The sequence below is a fragment of the Herpailurus yagouaroundi genome, unplaced genomic scaffold (genome assembly GCF_014898765.1).
Source record: "Herpailurus yagouaroundi ecotype Mexico unplaced genomic scaffold, PumYag 67209, whole genome shotgun sequence".
Taxonomy (NCBI): domain Eukaryota; kingdom Metazoa; phylum Chordata; class Mammalia; order Carnivora; family Felidae; genus Herpailurus; species Herpailurus yagouaroundi.
Window position 1 is genome coordinate 234,302 of NW_024420049.1, and position 16,293 is coordinate 250,594.

General features: G+C 38.4%; 1 protein-coding gene across 3 annotated transcripts in view; it reads right to left on the reverse strand.

The window, feature by feature from the left end:
• Window positions 1-16,293, reverse strand: part of F8 (coagulation factor VIII) — a 108,446-nt gene that overhangs the window by 49,419 nt on the left and 42,734 nt on the right. For all 3 annotated transcript variants that reach the window (XM_040467115.1, XM_040467114.1, XM_040467116.1), the window contains 6 exons: window positions 11,477-11,545; window positions 7,398-7,475; window positions 5,560-5,781; window positions 3,258-3,519; window positions 2,806-2,977; window positions 1,474-1,567 (listed from right to left, as the gene is read on the reverse strand). In XM_040467115.1, the coding sequence (XP_040323049.1) occupies window positions 1,474-1,567; window positions 2,806-2,977; window positions 3,258-3,519; window positions 5,560-5,781; window positions 7,398-7,475; window positions 11,477-11,545 (897 nt within the window). The remainder of the gene's footprint in view (window positions 1-1,473; window positions 1,568-2,805; window positions 2,978-3,257; window positions 3,520-5,559; window positions 5,782-7,397; window positions 7,476-11,476; window positions 11,546-16,293) is intronic.

Genomic DNA, 16,293 nt, shown 5'->3' on the forward strand with positions numbered 1-16,293 from the left:
AAACACAATGAATTATCACTCAGCCATAAAAAGGAATGAAATCTTGCCATTTTCAATGACATGGATGGAGCTAGAGAGTATATAATGTTAAATGAAAAAAGTCATTCAGAGACAAATACCATATGATTTCACTCATATGTGGAATCTAAGAAACAAAACAAAAGAGCAAAGTGAAAAAGAGAGGGAGAGAAACCAAGAAACAGACTCAACCATGGAGAACAGACTGATGGTTACCAGAGGGGAGTTGGATAGAGGGATAGGTGAAGTAGGTGATGGGGATTAAGGGGTGCACTTGTCGTGATGAGCACCAGATGTTGTATAGAAGTGTTGAATCACTATATAGTAAACCTGAAACTAAGATTACACTCTTAACTATACTGGAATTAAAATTTAAAAATAAAATTTAAAAAACATTGAGACACCTCTTTTCACCCACAAGATTGGCAGGATTTTTAAAAACTGTCCATGTCTAGATATCAATAATGTGGGAAATTACACTTTCATATATGACTGGTAGGACTGTGAATTATAACTTTATTTGGGGGCAAAAGTCTGGCTATCTATTAAAAATAAAAATATGTATACTGTGACTTAGAAATTCCAGTTTGAGGTCAGTGAACTTCAAGGTAGGTCAATAGAAACTATCCAACCTACAGATAAGAGGGAGAAAGAAAAAAATATGATGAAAACATTAAGGTATGTAGGACAATACCAAGAGGTCAAACATTCTTGTAATTAGAGACCTGGGAAAGGGGATAGAGAATAGGGTACAAAATTTATTTAAAGAAATAATGACCACAATCTTTCCAAGTTTGTAAAAACAAATGTACAGATCCTGGAAGATCAGTAAACCCCAAACAGGATAAATATGAAGAAAATCACAGCCAGAGAAAAATAACCTCCAGGGGAAGAATAATTCAATGGAATCAAAACTCAGCTATTACGAATGCCAGAAGATTGTCAAATAATATTTGGAAAGTACTAAAAGGAAAAAAAAAAAAAAAACACCTCTGAACCCAGAATTCTATGTCCGGCAAAATTAGCCTTCAAGAGTGAAGACAAAATAAAGACATTTTCAAATAAGATAAAATGAAGAGAATCTATTTCCAGCATACTTGCACCATAAGGAATGCTAAAGGAAATTCTTCAGATTGAAGAGAAGTGATCTGAATGGAAGTGCTGCATTGGTAATAGTAAATAGGTAAATATGAAGGAATATTTTTTCCTCATAATTGTCTAAAACTACATATGACCATTTAAAGCAAAAAATTATAGCATTTTCTTATGTGTATTGGTAAGTATATAGATGTAATCCATATGGAAATTATAGCATACAGGATAGGGGGGTGATAGATGTGTCTACATCATACATAGCAGCTGGGGCGAAGGCCAGTATAATGTTAGTGCTGTTGAGGCTATGACCTCATCCATATCTACAGGTAAGCGAACTTAGATGACTGAGGTGACACTTACCTTTAGGCAATCTCCCTGAGTACAAAGGACTGACGTCAGTGATTCCATGAGGGTAGATGTTATATGGTCGGCTTGCTTGATTTTTAAATATAATCTGCAAGTAAAAGTGAAATAGAAGACCAAGTCTTAAAAGGGCCAGGATCAACCAGTGTGGCCCATCTCCAGAAGACAAAAGCTGCCTTATGTCCATACTGTAGGGGTTTGAGCTCACATAAAGCTCAAAACATTTGTTCTTTCTGTATAACTGCTCAGATAGTCACTTAGGTTTTTCACTAAAGGCCCCTTTCCATTTCTTTACAGTTATTTCATTTGTTCAGGAAGTATTCTTTGCACCTTCTCAAACTAATTGAAATTGAATGTCTGCTGAGGACACTGCTTCTTCTCAGCCTTTTCCCACCATTTGGGCCCTAGTTCCCCAACAGCTGAGAGGAAAACAGTGACTCTGGTGATAAAATTCTTCACTGAATGAGCAGGGACGACTAGGATGACAGCACTCTCAACTGCCCCAGGATATATGCTGGCAATCATTCCCCTAGCTTAGGGCCCCCTGATATACATATGAAGGGTCTCATGACTACTAAACGATAATAAATGGAGTTTCCCTAGCAACAGCTAGCTCCTTAAGGTCCTGGAAACCTTGTTTCCAAAATTTCTTAGAGACTTACTCTATCCCTGACCTCCACCGAACCTGAAGGTATATAATCAGTTACCCATTACAACCCCAGTGCAGCTCTTCCTGCCCACAGATCCTGTCCACATGCTTTAATAAAGTCACATTTTTGCACCAAAGGCGCCTTCAAGAATTTTCTTGGCCATCAGCTCTGGACCACCCCACCATCACCCTAAAACTTCATTACTGTTAGGTTTTCCTAGAAATTCACCTTCCCACTTACTTAGTTGACTAATATCTGCTTCCAGATTCTCACTGTCAAGTGCTTCTGTTTTCACTGAGAAAAGAGAGTACTCACCCTCCCGCCATCAAATCTACCCACCTATGTGCATATATGGCCACATTCCCTCCTGCGAAAATCACCTCCTATCTAATGACAACATCTCTTCTGTTGTACTACTACACAATAAGGCTGCAGCATCTTCCATTATGAAAACTTCCTTTTGGAACAGAATGGTCACTTAACTGACTAAGCCACCCAGGTGCCCCAATATACTCATATTTTTAAAACAAATTTATAGTCCACATTTATCTGTGTAACATTTATGATTTTTAGACGATCATATCCATTGGAGACAAGGCTAAATTATGAAGCTTTTAGATACTCAAAATTCTCCAGACTTTGTCTTCTGACCCAACCTTGTATCTCCTCCTCAACTTACCAACAGTGTGTCTCCAACTTCTCCATAAAGTAAAGGTCCTAGGATTCCTGATTCATACTGAATAGCTTCACGAGTCTTAAATGTTTCATCTGTGTATGCCATAAATCGAACTTTTTTGTACTTCCTACCAATCCGCTGAGGACCACTGTTCAAATATAGATGTTTATAACTTCTGCATGAGACACAAATAGATGACATGTTGGGATGCAGAGTTCTAGGTAGGGACAGGTGGCTAAAATCCAGCTCTAAAACAGCTCATGAGATTTAATCAAGGGAAGGAGGGAGAAAAATACAAGTATCCCTGATACTTAGCTATGTTAATAGGGCTATATTATTTGATTCCATATCTGTACTTAATCCCAACCATGGCTTGAGGATTTGTTGTTTTGAATAATTGGGAAGAACTTTTTGAAAATGAGGAAGAGTTCATACCAAGAGTCAAAGGTGCTTACCTGTCAATGGGGGTGGGGGCCGAGGGAGCATAGTCCCAGTCCTCCTCTTCGGCGGCAATATAGTGGATCCAAGTTTTAGGATGCTTCTTGGCAACTGAGCGGATTTGAATAAAGGGAGAAGGGCTGTCGCCATCAAACCTAACCATGTCCATGTCAGAATCATAAAGATCATCATCATAATCTTCCTCTTTTTCATTAGTTTTCATCCGTAGCTGGGGTTCCTCTGGGCAGCTATCTACTTTGACATAAGCTTCCATGCCATCTGGAGTCAGACAAATCAAACAATGTCAGATTCCTACAAGACTCTGGCCTTCAAGACCCTCTCCTAAGTGTTTTCTTCTCCACGCCAGTGCTCTTCTTTGCCACTCTCCTACAGGGATTACCTCCCCCATAGCTGTTCCTTGTTGCTTTCTTCCTATATGGTCTTTGCACTCACTGTTTCCCTTCAGCCAGACTCTCCTCCAATCTATGTTTTATCCCTTTTCCAACACTCACTCATTTGCTCTTACAATATATATGAATATTTCCCTTGTGGTATTGGCTCTGAGCCTATCACTCCCCAACTCCCAAATTATAAATGAGCAGACTTGACACACTGAGTATTTTCAGCATGTGGTTGCCTAGGTCAGACCAACTCCCCACTCCTCCAGTTACCTATGATTTCTATATGTATTCCATTGAATCATGATACAAACCACCGATTTAATAAGTTTATCAGGAAAAATGTCAGTATAGATATAAATTTCAAGAAACATTCCAAGTTCATAAAAACATGGAAAGGTACAACTTAGAGCTAAGGAAATATGTCATATATTTTAAGAGCATGTCTGTCTGTGACTAGTTGCGAGCCCTAAAGCAATCTCATCTCTGGCTTTAAAAATGTGGATGGCAATACCTCCTTCCCAGTCTATGCCACAGGCTGTTCTGAAGCTCAATCCAAAGAAGGGGGGCCTGTTTACTGGGTGATGGGGAACAGGGTAGCTCTCAGGAGCGGCAGACAGCTAGTCTTTAAACTAGTGCATGTGGCTTCAAACGTTATTTATTCTAGGTCTACAGATGAAAAGTTTTATCTGAGGTTCAACAAGACAAAGCATTTTTCTGCAAAATGTGGATTAAAATCAGTGGAAACAAGTCAAAATAATAAAACAAAACATAAACCCTTCAAACTAGATAGTGACCAACCTGCATACAAATAAATAACCTATTCCTGTTGTGTGCCCAGTAGGATATCCTTTGCCCCCTAATGTCTTATCAAAAGTCCCCCAAACATGATGTAACAGATGGGGAAAAGAGGTCCCATTCTTCATCATTATAGAGGACTATAGACAAGGCCATTCACTGAACATAAGGGGGAAATAGTGGAAGTGTGGCAAGATCCAATCTCTTCTCCAAGGCAAACAAGGAATCTGAAGAGAGCATTAATACAAGAGTGGTAGGAACAAACGAGTGCTGAGTGCTGTTAGACATGAAACATTAGGCCTCCTCAACATGTTTCTCCAACAGCCCTCAATAGCCACAAGAGGGGACTAGGCAAGGAGTGATGTTACATTGATGCAAGTTGAGGAGTTAGTGGAGTAAACACACAAGACGGCAAATGGGGGTGGGATGATCGTGTTATATGAATTTTCACAGGCTGTAGCTCCCAATGAGGTTACATTAACAATAATTTGAAAGTGTAAGCACTGTTGCCCCAACTCACTTAGATGGGACCTTTGGCCCTTCGCAAAGTCCTCATCGAGACGTCTTCGAAAACCTCATGTGGTGTGTCACCTATGCTTGGCAACTTCCACCCGCAGCGTGTCACCTCCTACCAGGTGCTGACAGAGCACCTCCGTGTACACCAGGAGTGTGGGCTTTCATGCTGAGAACTGCAGTATCATCTTGTCTTTGCTATTTACTGCTCTCGGCATCACTACTGCTATCCTACAACCTAGGTGACTTATTTCCTTACATTTCTCATAAAACATCTCTTCGGCTATGACCTGCAATGTCTCTCTCCATGGTATTGAGGCCTAGTTAATGGGATCAGGCTGGGAAACCAATACTGTACTGTCTTCCTCCCTTTCACCACAGCATTCATTCCTAAAATATCTCCCCTCCCTCTATCATAGTCATTTAGACTAAAAATTCACCAGTACTACTAACACTCAAGCCCTCTTACGTTCAAGGTGAAATCTTTACTCTGAAAACTGACAACTAGGGCACCTCAGTTGAGTTCTAACATAATCTTATACTGGACAGTGGACACTAAAAGAAGAGCTGAATATGTATAGTACTCATTTTTAAGATCAACAGATATTACCATGCTGGTGGGAAGAGATGTGACAAAACAGTAGAAACTGGCCAAGGTCCATCAGGAATGTCTGAGCAGTGAGGAACGTTATTGGTGAGATCTCCAAGGAGGCCTGGCGGTGGTTTCTGATGAGAAATGTGTGACCTTCAAGAAAAATTGAGTGCACTTCGGGGGTGGTGCCCATTCCAATCACATGCCAATAGACTGATTTCTTGTGGCATCCAGTCAGACCTATAAAGTAGAAATAAGATAGTTATGGTCAGCAAGTAGAGAATTTGAAAGGGAAAATGCGGTCTAGGATAGGATGGACAAACTGACCTTCAAATTTTATTACTGACTTGGAATAAAACTTTCCAAGGAGGCTAGGGTACTGCCAAACCAACAGCTCTCGCCAAGGTCACCCACCAGTGAGTGCCATGCTGCTAAATCCAATGGACCATTTTCAGCCACCTGCACCTGTTGACCATTCATTCCTTCTTGAGATTCTCTTCCTCCCTCGATCTCTGTGCCAACACCTCTCTGGGCTTTGTTCCCCTGTTGTTTAGACAGCTCCTTCTGTCTCCTTTCCTGACTCCTCAGTAAATTACAGATCACCTAGGATTCACCCCTAGCCCTTATTCTCTTATTGACCAATATTTTCTCCTTGAAAAATATCAAAATTATTCTTTTTACTACGCTCACTTCTCACATCCAACCTGATACCAGTTATGGCAATATAATTAATAACACTAATATTTACTGAGCACTTATTTTATATCAAACACTATCCAAACTGTTTTACAAGTAACTCATTCACTCCCTCCAGTAACCATATGAATGTAGAAACTATTGTTATCAGGAGAGGAAACCAATGCCCAGAGAGGTTAATTAACTTGCTCAGATTGGAACCCAAGCAGCCGTATGCTTAGACTCACACTGTTAACTACTAGGGCACAGTTTTCTCGTATTTTGGCTCCCGAATCTTTCAAATATATCTATTTTTCACCATCATCACTATCCCCACCATCTTAATCCAAGCTAGCTACCATTATCTCTTGTCTCCATGTCAAGTCCCAACTCTCTAGTAAGTCCTAGAAAGCCCTGAATGGTATTGCCAATTTAAGTTTCCTGCTTTTGTTTGTGACCTGTTTGTCCCAGGGGAAGCTTAAACATCTTCTCTTTGTTCTCTGAAATTCCACAATCATAATTTTTTGTGGGAGTCTTTTTAGAATTTATGCTACTGGGAAATTTTTATATGAGGACTCAAATACTTTCTTCTATCATTTCTTTGATTTCTGAAATCTGTTTTAAACTGTATTCTCAATCTCTTTTCATTTTCATTTCTGGGAGATTTTCTCTATTCTGCCTTCTATTGAGTTTGTATTTTGAAAACCATATTCCTCATTTTTGTGAGCATACCCTTATTTGGTTATTTCTTTTTCATAAAATCCCATTATTACTTTATTGATGCAGTATCTTCTTGAATCTTTATGAAAATACTAAGTAGACCTTTTGACAAGTTTTGTTCAGTTCTAAGGATTATCTCTTTTTCTTCTGGGATTATTATTTTATTTATCTCTGCATATCCCTTTCATATTTCAGGCTTTCCTTAAATATTTGTTCATCCTTGGCCCCATCTATTTTAAGCAAAAGGAAAGAGAAATCTGTGAGCTCTGTGTACATGGGCAGGCCTTCATTTTTAGGTGACTGGAAAAAGAATCAGCCACTTCAGTTTAAGACCCCACCAGACGCCAGAATTCAGTGGCCTTTCCTCTGGGCATACGGAGCTGTCTGAAGACAACCAGAGGAGAGAGCTGTGGTGGTGAGTGAGGAAGATCCTGAGGATTCTTGAGCACAAATGGACATACCTGGCAGAGACCTGTTGACATAGCCGTTGACCGTGTGCATTTCATGCTGGGCCTGAGCAGATGAGTGCCAGCTTTTTCCTGAGGAGAGAGGAGGCAAATACAAGGCTAGCTCAGTGTCTGTCTCATGAATGACGCTCCATTTCTCCTTCCCTCCGTCCCATGCTGTGAGCAGTCTTTGCCCCCAATCAGTAAGAAAAAGGGAGAAGACAATTACTAAAAGGCAGACATTTCTTGCTCAAATTGATGGTCTCTCCTTATATTTGTCTGACAGTAGATGGGAAGGGATGATGACAAGTGATAACGAGAAGGAAGAATATTGGTTAGTTTGTGCCATGAGGATTTCACTCTATTCATTCACCGACTTATTTGAAAGGGAGCAGACAGGGGTGCCTGGGTGGCTCCCTCGGTTACAGTTAAGCATCCGACTTTGCCTCAGGTCATGATCTCGTGGTTCGTGGGTTCCAGCCCCACGTCATGCTCTGCGCTGACAGCTCAGAGCCTAGAGCCTGCTTTGGATGCTGTGTCTCCCCTTCTCTCTCCCTCTCCCCTGCTTCTGCTCTGTCTCTCTAAAATAAATAAACGTTAAAAAAATTTTAAAAAGGAGCAGATGAAAATCATCGTAGAAAAGGACTCTCAGTCCCTGTCCCTGTCCTAATTGCTTCATTCAGATTGTAGTAATGAAAACCCAAGAACCTGAAAGCTTGCCCATCTCCCCTCTGAAATTAATGAGTGAAAGCACTGTAAATATTATCATGGCACAGCCATCTCCCTGAAGTTGCCCCTTCGTATAAAGGACTAGCAGCTAATACTGAAACTTTCTGAAGCACCCAGCCTTTGTGGGTAATTCTCCTAAGTTCATTTATCTGTTCATCTACTAATTTCTTCATTCATCCAAACGCATTTACTGAGCACTTCTGAGTGCCAGGCACTGCGGACAGAGAAGACACTCTGCCTTCAAAGTGCTTACAATTTAGCTTAAATAGAGAAGCCAGCAATTATAAGTGAAGAGTAACGTCATAGAGATGAGAACAGGCTTTTACAAAACCAGAGAGAAGAAACTTCACTTCACCTGAAAGGGAAGGGATATAATATCAAAGTATCAGGCAATGATGATTTAGTATGATAAGGAGGAAACTCCTTTGTTTGACTTTCTAGTGGTGTTTTGAAGATGATTATTTTATTGTTTTTTTCAAAAAAGGTTGTGAAATATTATTTGAAGTAGCTAATATAAATACATAGTTGCATTTGCTCTGTTTATTGTAATGTATACTAAATTCATGCAGAACCATAAAGACAATTTCACTAAAATCTACTCACAAATTTGCTTTCTGTACCCTTCATTTCATCTATGTAATATTGTCCTCTAAAAAAATTTTTTTAGCATACATGACATTTTATTTTCTTGATGAGGGGATCTCTATTTTCTTCACCAGAATTGTCATTAATACAAAATCATCAGGGTTTGTATACCAAAAGTTTTCTCCAGGACCTAGTAAGCCTTCCTGTTCAACTGCATTTGTAAATAAACTTGCTGATGCATTAAAAAAAAACTGTGGAGGGTCCCATGGGTGGCTCAGTTGGTTAAACATCCAACTTTGGCTCAGTTCATGATCCCACGGTCCGTGGGTTCAAGCCCCGCATCAGGCTCTGTGCTGACAGCTCAGTCTGGAGCCTGCTTCAGATTCTGTGTCTTCCTCTCTCTCTGACCATCCCCTGCTCGTTCTCTCTCTTTCTCTTTCTCTCTCTCTCAAAAGTAAATAAACATTTAAAAAACTGTGGAAATATATAAAGAGGCATCTAACCCAGACTAGAAGGAAAAGGAAAATCTTCACTTGGTGTGAAGGTGCAGACAGGCTTTCTAGGCAGAGGACACAGCGTCAACAAGGATCTGGATGCAAGAAAACACAGGGCATGTTGCAGGGCAATATAAAATGTGTTCAGCGTGGCCAGCACCTGCACAGTGAGGCAGGAAGAGGGGCCCAGTGAGGCTAGACACATCATCAGTAACAATGGAACGTCAGGGGACAGGAGAAGACAGGGAGACTAGTCAGGAGAGAGATGATGGGATCCTCAGTTCAGAAGAAGCTGTGTAGGAGGATAATGGCTCTATTAGCAGGAGGAGGTAGCAAAAGTTCTGATACTACTGAGGACCTACTCTGTGCCACATAATGTTCTAAGTTACTTAATTGAAATCACTTACATAATCCTCACAACTATCCTATGAAAAAAGTACTATTATTTCGATTTTAAACTTAAGAAAATTGAGACACAGAGAGGTTAAGTAATTTGCAAAGGTATTTAAAAGTAAGAAAGGAAGATAAGAGAGGGTATACTCCTAGAAGCAGACAGTCAATGCTGCTTGCCAAGAGCAGAGATGTGGGGGAAATGGGGAAATGTTGGCTAAAGGCTACAACATTTCAGTTTTAGGATGAATAAGTTCCAGAGATCTAATGTACAGGCATGATAACTATACTTAATAATACTGTATCGGACACTGAAAATATGCTAAGAGAGTAGATTACAGGTGCACTCATCACACACACAAAATAGTAACTATGTGAGGAGATGGATGTGTTCATCACCTTGACTATAGTAATCACTTTATTATCTTCTGTATATCAAATCATCATGTGGTACCCCTTAAATATGCACTTTTACGAACATTTCCTTTAAAAGACACATGAAAAGATGCTTAAAATTACTAATCATCAAAGGGGCGCCTGGGTGGCTCAGTCGGTTGGGTGTCTGGCTTTGGCTCAGGTCATGATCTCACAGTTTGAGTTTGAGCCCCGTGTCAGGCTTTGTGCTGACAGCTCAGAGCCTCAAGCCTGCTTCGGATTCTGTGTCCCCCCTCTTTCTCTGACCTTCCCCTGCTCGCTCTCTCTCTCTCTCTCTCTCAAAAATAAACATTAAAAATTAAAAAAAAAATACTAATCATCAGGGAAATACAAACGAAAAGTGTAATCACATCAAAAAGACAAGAAATAACAAGTGCTGGTGATGATGTAGAGACAAAGGAACCCTGTTACACTGCTGGCGGGAATGCAAACTGCTGCAGCCACTCTGGAAAACAGCGTAGAGGTTCCTCAACAAGTGAAACATCGAACTGCCCTATGATCCAGTAATTCCACTTCTGGGTATTACCCAAAGAATTCAAAAACACTAACTTGATGGGATACATGCACCCCTATGTTCCCAAGTATAGATTCATACATGACTGGATAAAGAAGATGTGGTATGTATGTATGTATGTATGCATATATATATATATACACGTATGTGTATGGGTGTACGTGTGTGTGTATATATGTGTGTGTACCCACACACATATATATGCACATGTGTATACACACACACACATGATATATAAAACTTGGCCATAAAAAAGACGGAGATCTTGCCTTTTTGCAGCAACATGGATGGACCCAGAGAGTATTTCAGTTATGTTAAGCGAAATAAGTTAGACAGAGAAAGAGAAATACTATACTATATGGGTTCACTTTTATGTAGAATCTAAAAAACAAAACAAACAAAGCAGAAACAGACCCACAGACACAGAGAACAAACTCATGGTTGACAGAAGAGGGTACAGGGATGGGTAAATGGGTGAAGGAGGTTAAGAGATACAAACTTCCAGTTATAAAATAAATAGGTCACAGGGATGAAAAGTACAGCACAGGGAATATAGTCAATACTCCTGCAATGCACTCATCATGGTGAGCATTTCATAATGTATATAGGTGAATCACTATGCTGTATACCTGAAACTAATTTAATATATGTCAACTATACTTCAATTAAAAATGTTTTTAAATTTTAAATAAAAAACACATAAAATTTTCTAAAAAAGGAAGAGGTATTTAAAGTTAGAACTAGAAGTCTCTGTTGATGGATTTAATGAAACTCAGGTTGTATTTTTTCTTGAAATTCAGTTTTCTCCCCATCTCTTTCATTCCTGAACAGTAGTTTATGATCTTTCTATAATCTGGACAATAGCAGCCCTCATTCTCGAGTACCAGATTAAATTAATATATGTGATTTGTTTCAGGAGCCCAGGATTCAGACTGCGGCTCACTCACCTTCATCAAATACAGCAAACAGGAGTACAAATTCATGCAAGGTCTGTGTCCTTTCTTCAGCCAGACTTCCTGAAAAAGAAGTGAGAATATTTGTCCTCTATTACAAATCTTATCACAGGAAATCAGCACGAATAGCTGCTTTGTCTCTTGGTCTCCTGTTAACTTTACATAGTATTGCTTCTTGGTGTCAGGCCTTCTGTACCAGTTTTTGTAAAACTGTTTGGGGTAAAGCACTTTTTTTTTCATTTCAAATTTGTTCCAGACCAGTACTTTTGTAAAACATGGGAAAAACAAATTACTGAGAAAATGAAATTAAAGAGACATACAAAATACAAGTCCATATAATCATATTTCATAAATATGTATGTGTTCAGAACTAACAGAAAAGAGAAAAAGAAAAATTATAAAAACTGTAAATACTGTTCATAGAAACTGTGCACACAGGCAATTAATATAGTTTCTATTATACTTTTAACTTTTTTAACTTATGCAATTGTAAATACACAAAGCATTATGACCAAAATAATAATTATCAATAATAAACACCTATAATCACAATTTAAATCAACACCATGTATATCAATATTTAAAGTTGTTAATGTAACAAATGAACTTGCTTCATGCTTTAATTATTGAATTTGTCAGTTGTCTTTGTTAGCATTATATTTCTTCATTTGATTGGGAAGTTTTCTTAGCAGGCTTCTTTAAGCAGGAAGATATTTGTTTATGACATTTTCATTTTTCCTTGTACCTTTGACACTTGACAGTAAATCTTAGATTGGACAAAGAAAGTAACTCACCCATACAACATTAAGATATAGGTAAAGCTGTCTAAAAACATCTTAATTCTTTTTATTTATTTTTAAAGCAATCAAATAGTGAAATTGACTTTTACTTTTCATGTTTAAGTCATGAATCTTAACACAGGTATGGATTCATGAAACCACCAACCATCAGGACACAGAACAGTTCCAACATGCCTCAAAACTCCCTCCTTCTATCCCATTATAGACATATATATAGTCATGTATACAGAGACAGTCATATATATGGTCATATCCTTGGCAACCACTGATCTGTTCTCCATTGCAGTATATTTGTATTTTTGAGGTTGTCCTACAAATGGAATCATACAATATATAACCTTTTGAGATTATCTTTATTACTCGAGATAATGCCTTTGAGATTTATCCATTTTGTTGAATATATCAGTACTTCATTGTGTTTTATTGCTGAAGAGCATTTCATGATGTGGATGTACCACAGTGTGTTTAACCAGTCATTTGTTAAAGGACGTTTAGGTTGTTTCCCGTTCTTGGCCATTACAAATAAAGGTGCTGTGAGCATTAATATACACATGTTTATGTGATTGTTAAGTTTTTATTTCTCTAGGGTAAATACTCAGGAATGGAAATTAGGTGTATATTTAATTTTATAAGAAACTGGTTATAACTGTGACATCAACTCCAGGGTGTATGGGTTTTTTTCCCTACCACCAAGCAATTCTGTAACACCAGCTGGGTGTCCAACAATTTAACTTAATTCTGGTGCTATCTCTCTGGAGATGGTGTAGATTCCCACAAGTTAAGGGCTCAGTTCTATGGGACTCCCCTGCACCCACATGTCAGATGCCAATCGAAAGTCCAAATCATCACCTGTGCTTCTGACCCACCTCTATAGCTCAGAGGTTCCAACAACACCTTTCTTGGGTTCCATTAATTTGCTAGAGGAGCTCACAGAAGTCAGAGAAATAATTTACTTACTAGATTACCAGCTTATTCAAAAAGGATACAACTAAGAAACAACCAGGTGGAGGAGAGGTGTAGGGAAAGGCATGGGGAAAGGATGCAGAGCTCCCATGCCTTCTCCAGGTATGCCACTCTCCTCAAATCTCCTGGTGTTCACCAACCTGGGTCTCTGAACTCCGTCCTTTGTGGTTTTTTATGTAGGCTTCATTACACAGGCACAATTGACTGAATCATCAGACATTGGTGACTGAGCTCAATACTCAGCCCCTCTCCCCTCTCTTGGGGGTGGGGGTGGGGTTAGGGGGGTGAGACTGAAAATTCCAGCCTTCTAGTCACTTGGTTGACTCTGTTGGCAATCTGCTCCCATCCTTAGGTGTGTGGTCTAAAAATCACCACACTAACGTAGCAAAAAGACATTTTTATTGCTCTCATCACAGAAAATCTCAAGGGTTTTAGAAGCTCTACCAGAAGGAGATGAAAACCAAATATAGATTTTATTTAAATCACAGTATCACACTGCCAAACTGTTTTCCAGAGTGGCTATGCTATTGTGAATCCCCACCAACAACGTATGAGACTTCCTGTTGCTCTGCATTCTTGACAGCATACTTAATTTTAAAATTACTACATTAGGTATTCTAATAGGTATGTAGCAGTATTTTGTTATGGTTTTAATATACATTTCCCTAATGACCAATGATATCGAGCATCTTTTCAGGTGTTCATTTACCACTTCTTTGCTGAATTATCTATTCAAATCTTTTGCCCATTTGAAGAATTGCTTTTTTTCCTTATTGTTGACATTTGAGAACATGTTTTAGAAAATAAAATAAAATGTTTTATACACTCTGTATATATACATATATAATACATATATAAAACGTATAAAAATATCTTGGCTATTGTGAACATATATATATGCATATATATGTATATTCCATTAGTAATATATATATTACATCAGTCCTTTGCCAGATACATGATTGGTAAATATTTTCTTCCAGTCTGTACCTTGTCTCTTCATTCTCTTAACAGTATTTTTTTTATTACAAAAGCAAAAGTTACTAGTGTTGAAGTCACATTCATCAATTTTTTCTTGTATGGACTGTTTTCGGTGTTTTCTCACCGAAAACCCTAGGTCAGAAAGATATTCTGCTATGTTTCCTAACAGTGTTATGGTTTTACATATTACATTTAGAACTATAATTCATTTTGAGTTAATCTTTGTATAATGTTAGGTCTAGGATCATTGGATACAGCTATCTAATTGTCCAACACCTTTTGATGAAAAGACTATCCTTCCTCCTTTGAATTGTTTTTGCACCAAATCAATTGGCTTACTTGTGTGGATCTATTTCTGCACTTTTATTCTCTATCATTAATCTACAGGTCTATTCCATTTACTAATATATGTTATGATTACTGCAGTTTGTAGTAATTTGGAAAATCAAGTAGGATTATTACTCCAAATTCATTCTTTTTTGCAAAATCATTTTAGCTAATCTAGTCCTTTTGCCTTTTCGTATACATTTCAGAATCAGCATGTCTGTGGCCACAAAAAAATCTTGCTGAAAATCTACAGACGTGGGAGGACTAAGAGCTCCACTGTTCGCAAACACAGTATGTCTCTCTGACTTCTTTCACTTTGTAGTTTTCATCATATAGACAATTCACATGTTTTGTTAGATTTGTATCTAAGCTTTCAATTTTTGGAGCTACTGTAAACATTCTTTTTTTTCTTTTTTTTTTAATATGAAATTTATTGTCAAGTTGGTTTCCATACAACACCCAGTGCTCATCCCAACAGATGCCCTCCTCAATACCCATCACCCACCCTCCCCTCCCTCCCACCCCCCATCAGCCCTCAGTTTGTTTTCAGTTTAAACATTCTTTCTTAAATTTTGGTTTCCATTTATTCACTGATAGTATATAGAATACAACATTTTTAAAGTTTTTATTTAAATTCCAGTTAGGTAACATACAGAGTAATACTCGTTTCAGGTGTACAATATAGTGATTGAACACTTCCATACATCACCCAGTGCTCATCACATGTGACCTCCTTAATTCCCATCACCTATTTCACCCATTCCCTGCAGCTACCTCCCCTCTGGTAACTATCAGTCTGTTCTCTATAGTTAAGAGTCTGTTTCTTGGTTTCTTTCTCTCTCTGTTTTCCCCTTTGATCCTCTGTTTTGTTTCCTAAATTCCACATATGAGTGAAACCATATGGTATTTGTCTTTCTCTGACTGACTTATTTCGCTTAGCATAGCTCTATCCATGTCATTGCAAATGGCAAGGTTTCATTTTTTTATGGCTGAGTAATACTCCATTGTGTATACTTCTTTATCCATTCATTAGTCGATGGACATCTGGGGTCTTTCCATAATTTGGTTATTGTTGATAATGCTGCTATAAACATTGAGGTGCATGTATCCCTTCAAAGTAGTATTTTTGTGTTCTTTGGGTAAATACCTAGTAGTGTAAATGCTGGATCACAGGGAAGTTCTATTTTTATTTTTTGAGGAACCTCCATACTGTTTTCCCAGCTGTATGTGCCAGTTTGCATTCCCACCAACAGTGCAAGAGGGCTCCAGTTTCTCCATGTCCTTGCCAACACTTGTTTTTTGTGTTGTTGATTTTAGCCATTATGACAGGTGTGAGGTGGTATCTCATTGTAGTTTTGATTTGTATTTCCCTGATGATGAGTAATGTTGAGCATCTTTTCATGTGTCTGTTGGCTATATGTATATCTTCTCTGGAAAAATTTCTATTCACGTCTTCTACCCATTTTTTAATTGGATGATTTGCTTTTTGGGTGTTGTGTTTCGTAAGTTGTTTATAGATTTTGGATACTAGCCCTTTATCAGATATGTCATTTGCAAATATCTTCTTCCATTCCATAGGTTACCTTTTAGTTTGGTTGATTGTTTCCTTCACTGTGCAGAAGTTTTTTATTTTGATGAGGTCCCAAAGTTTATTTTGGCTTTTATTTCCCTTGCCTCAGGGGACATATCTAGTAAGAAGTTGTTACAGCCAATGTCAAAGAGGTTGCTGCCTGTATTCTC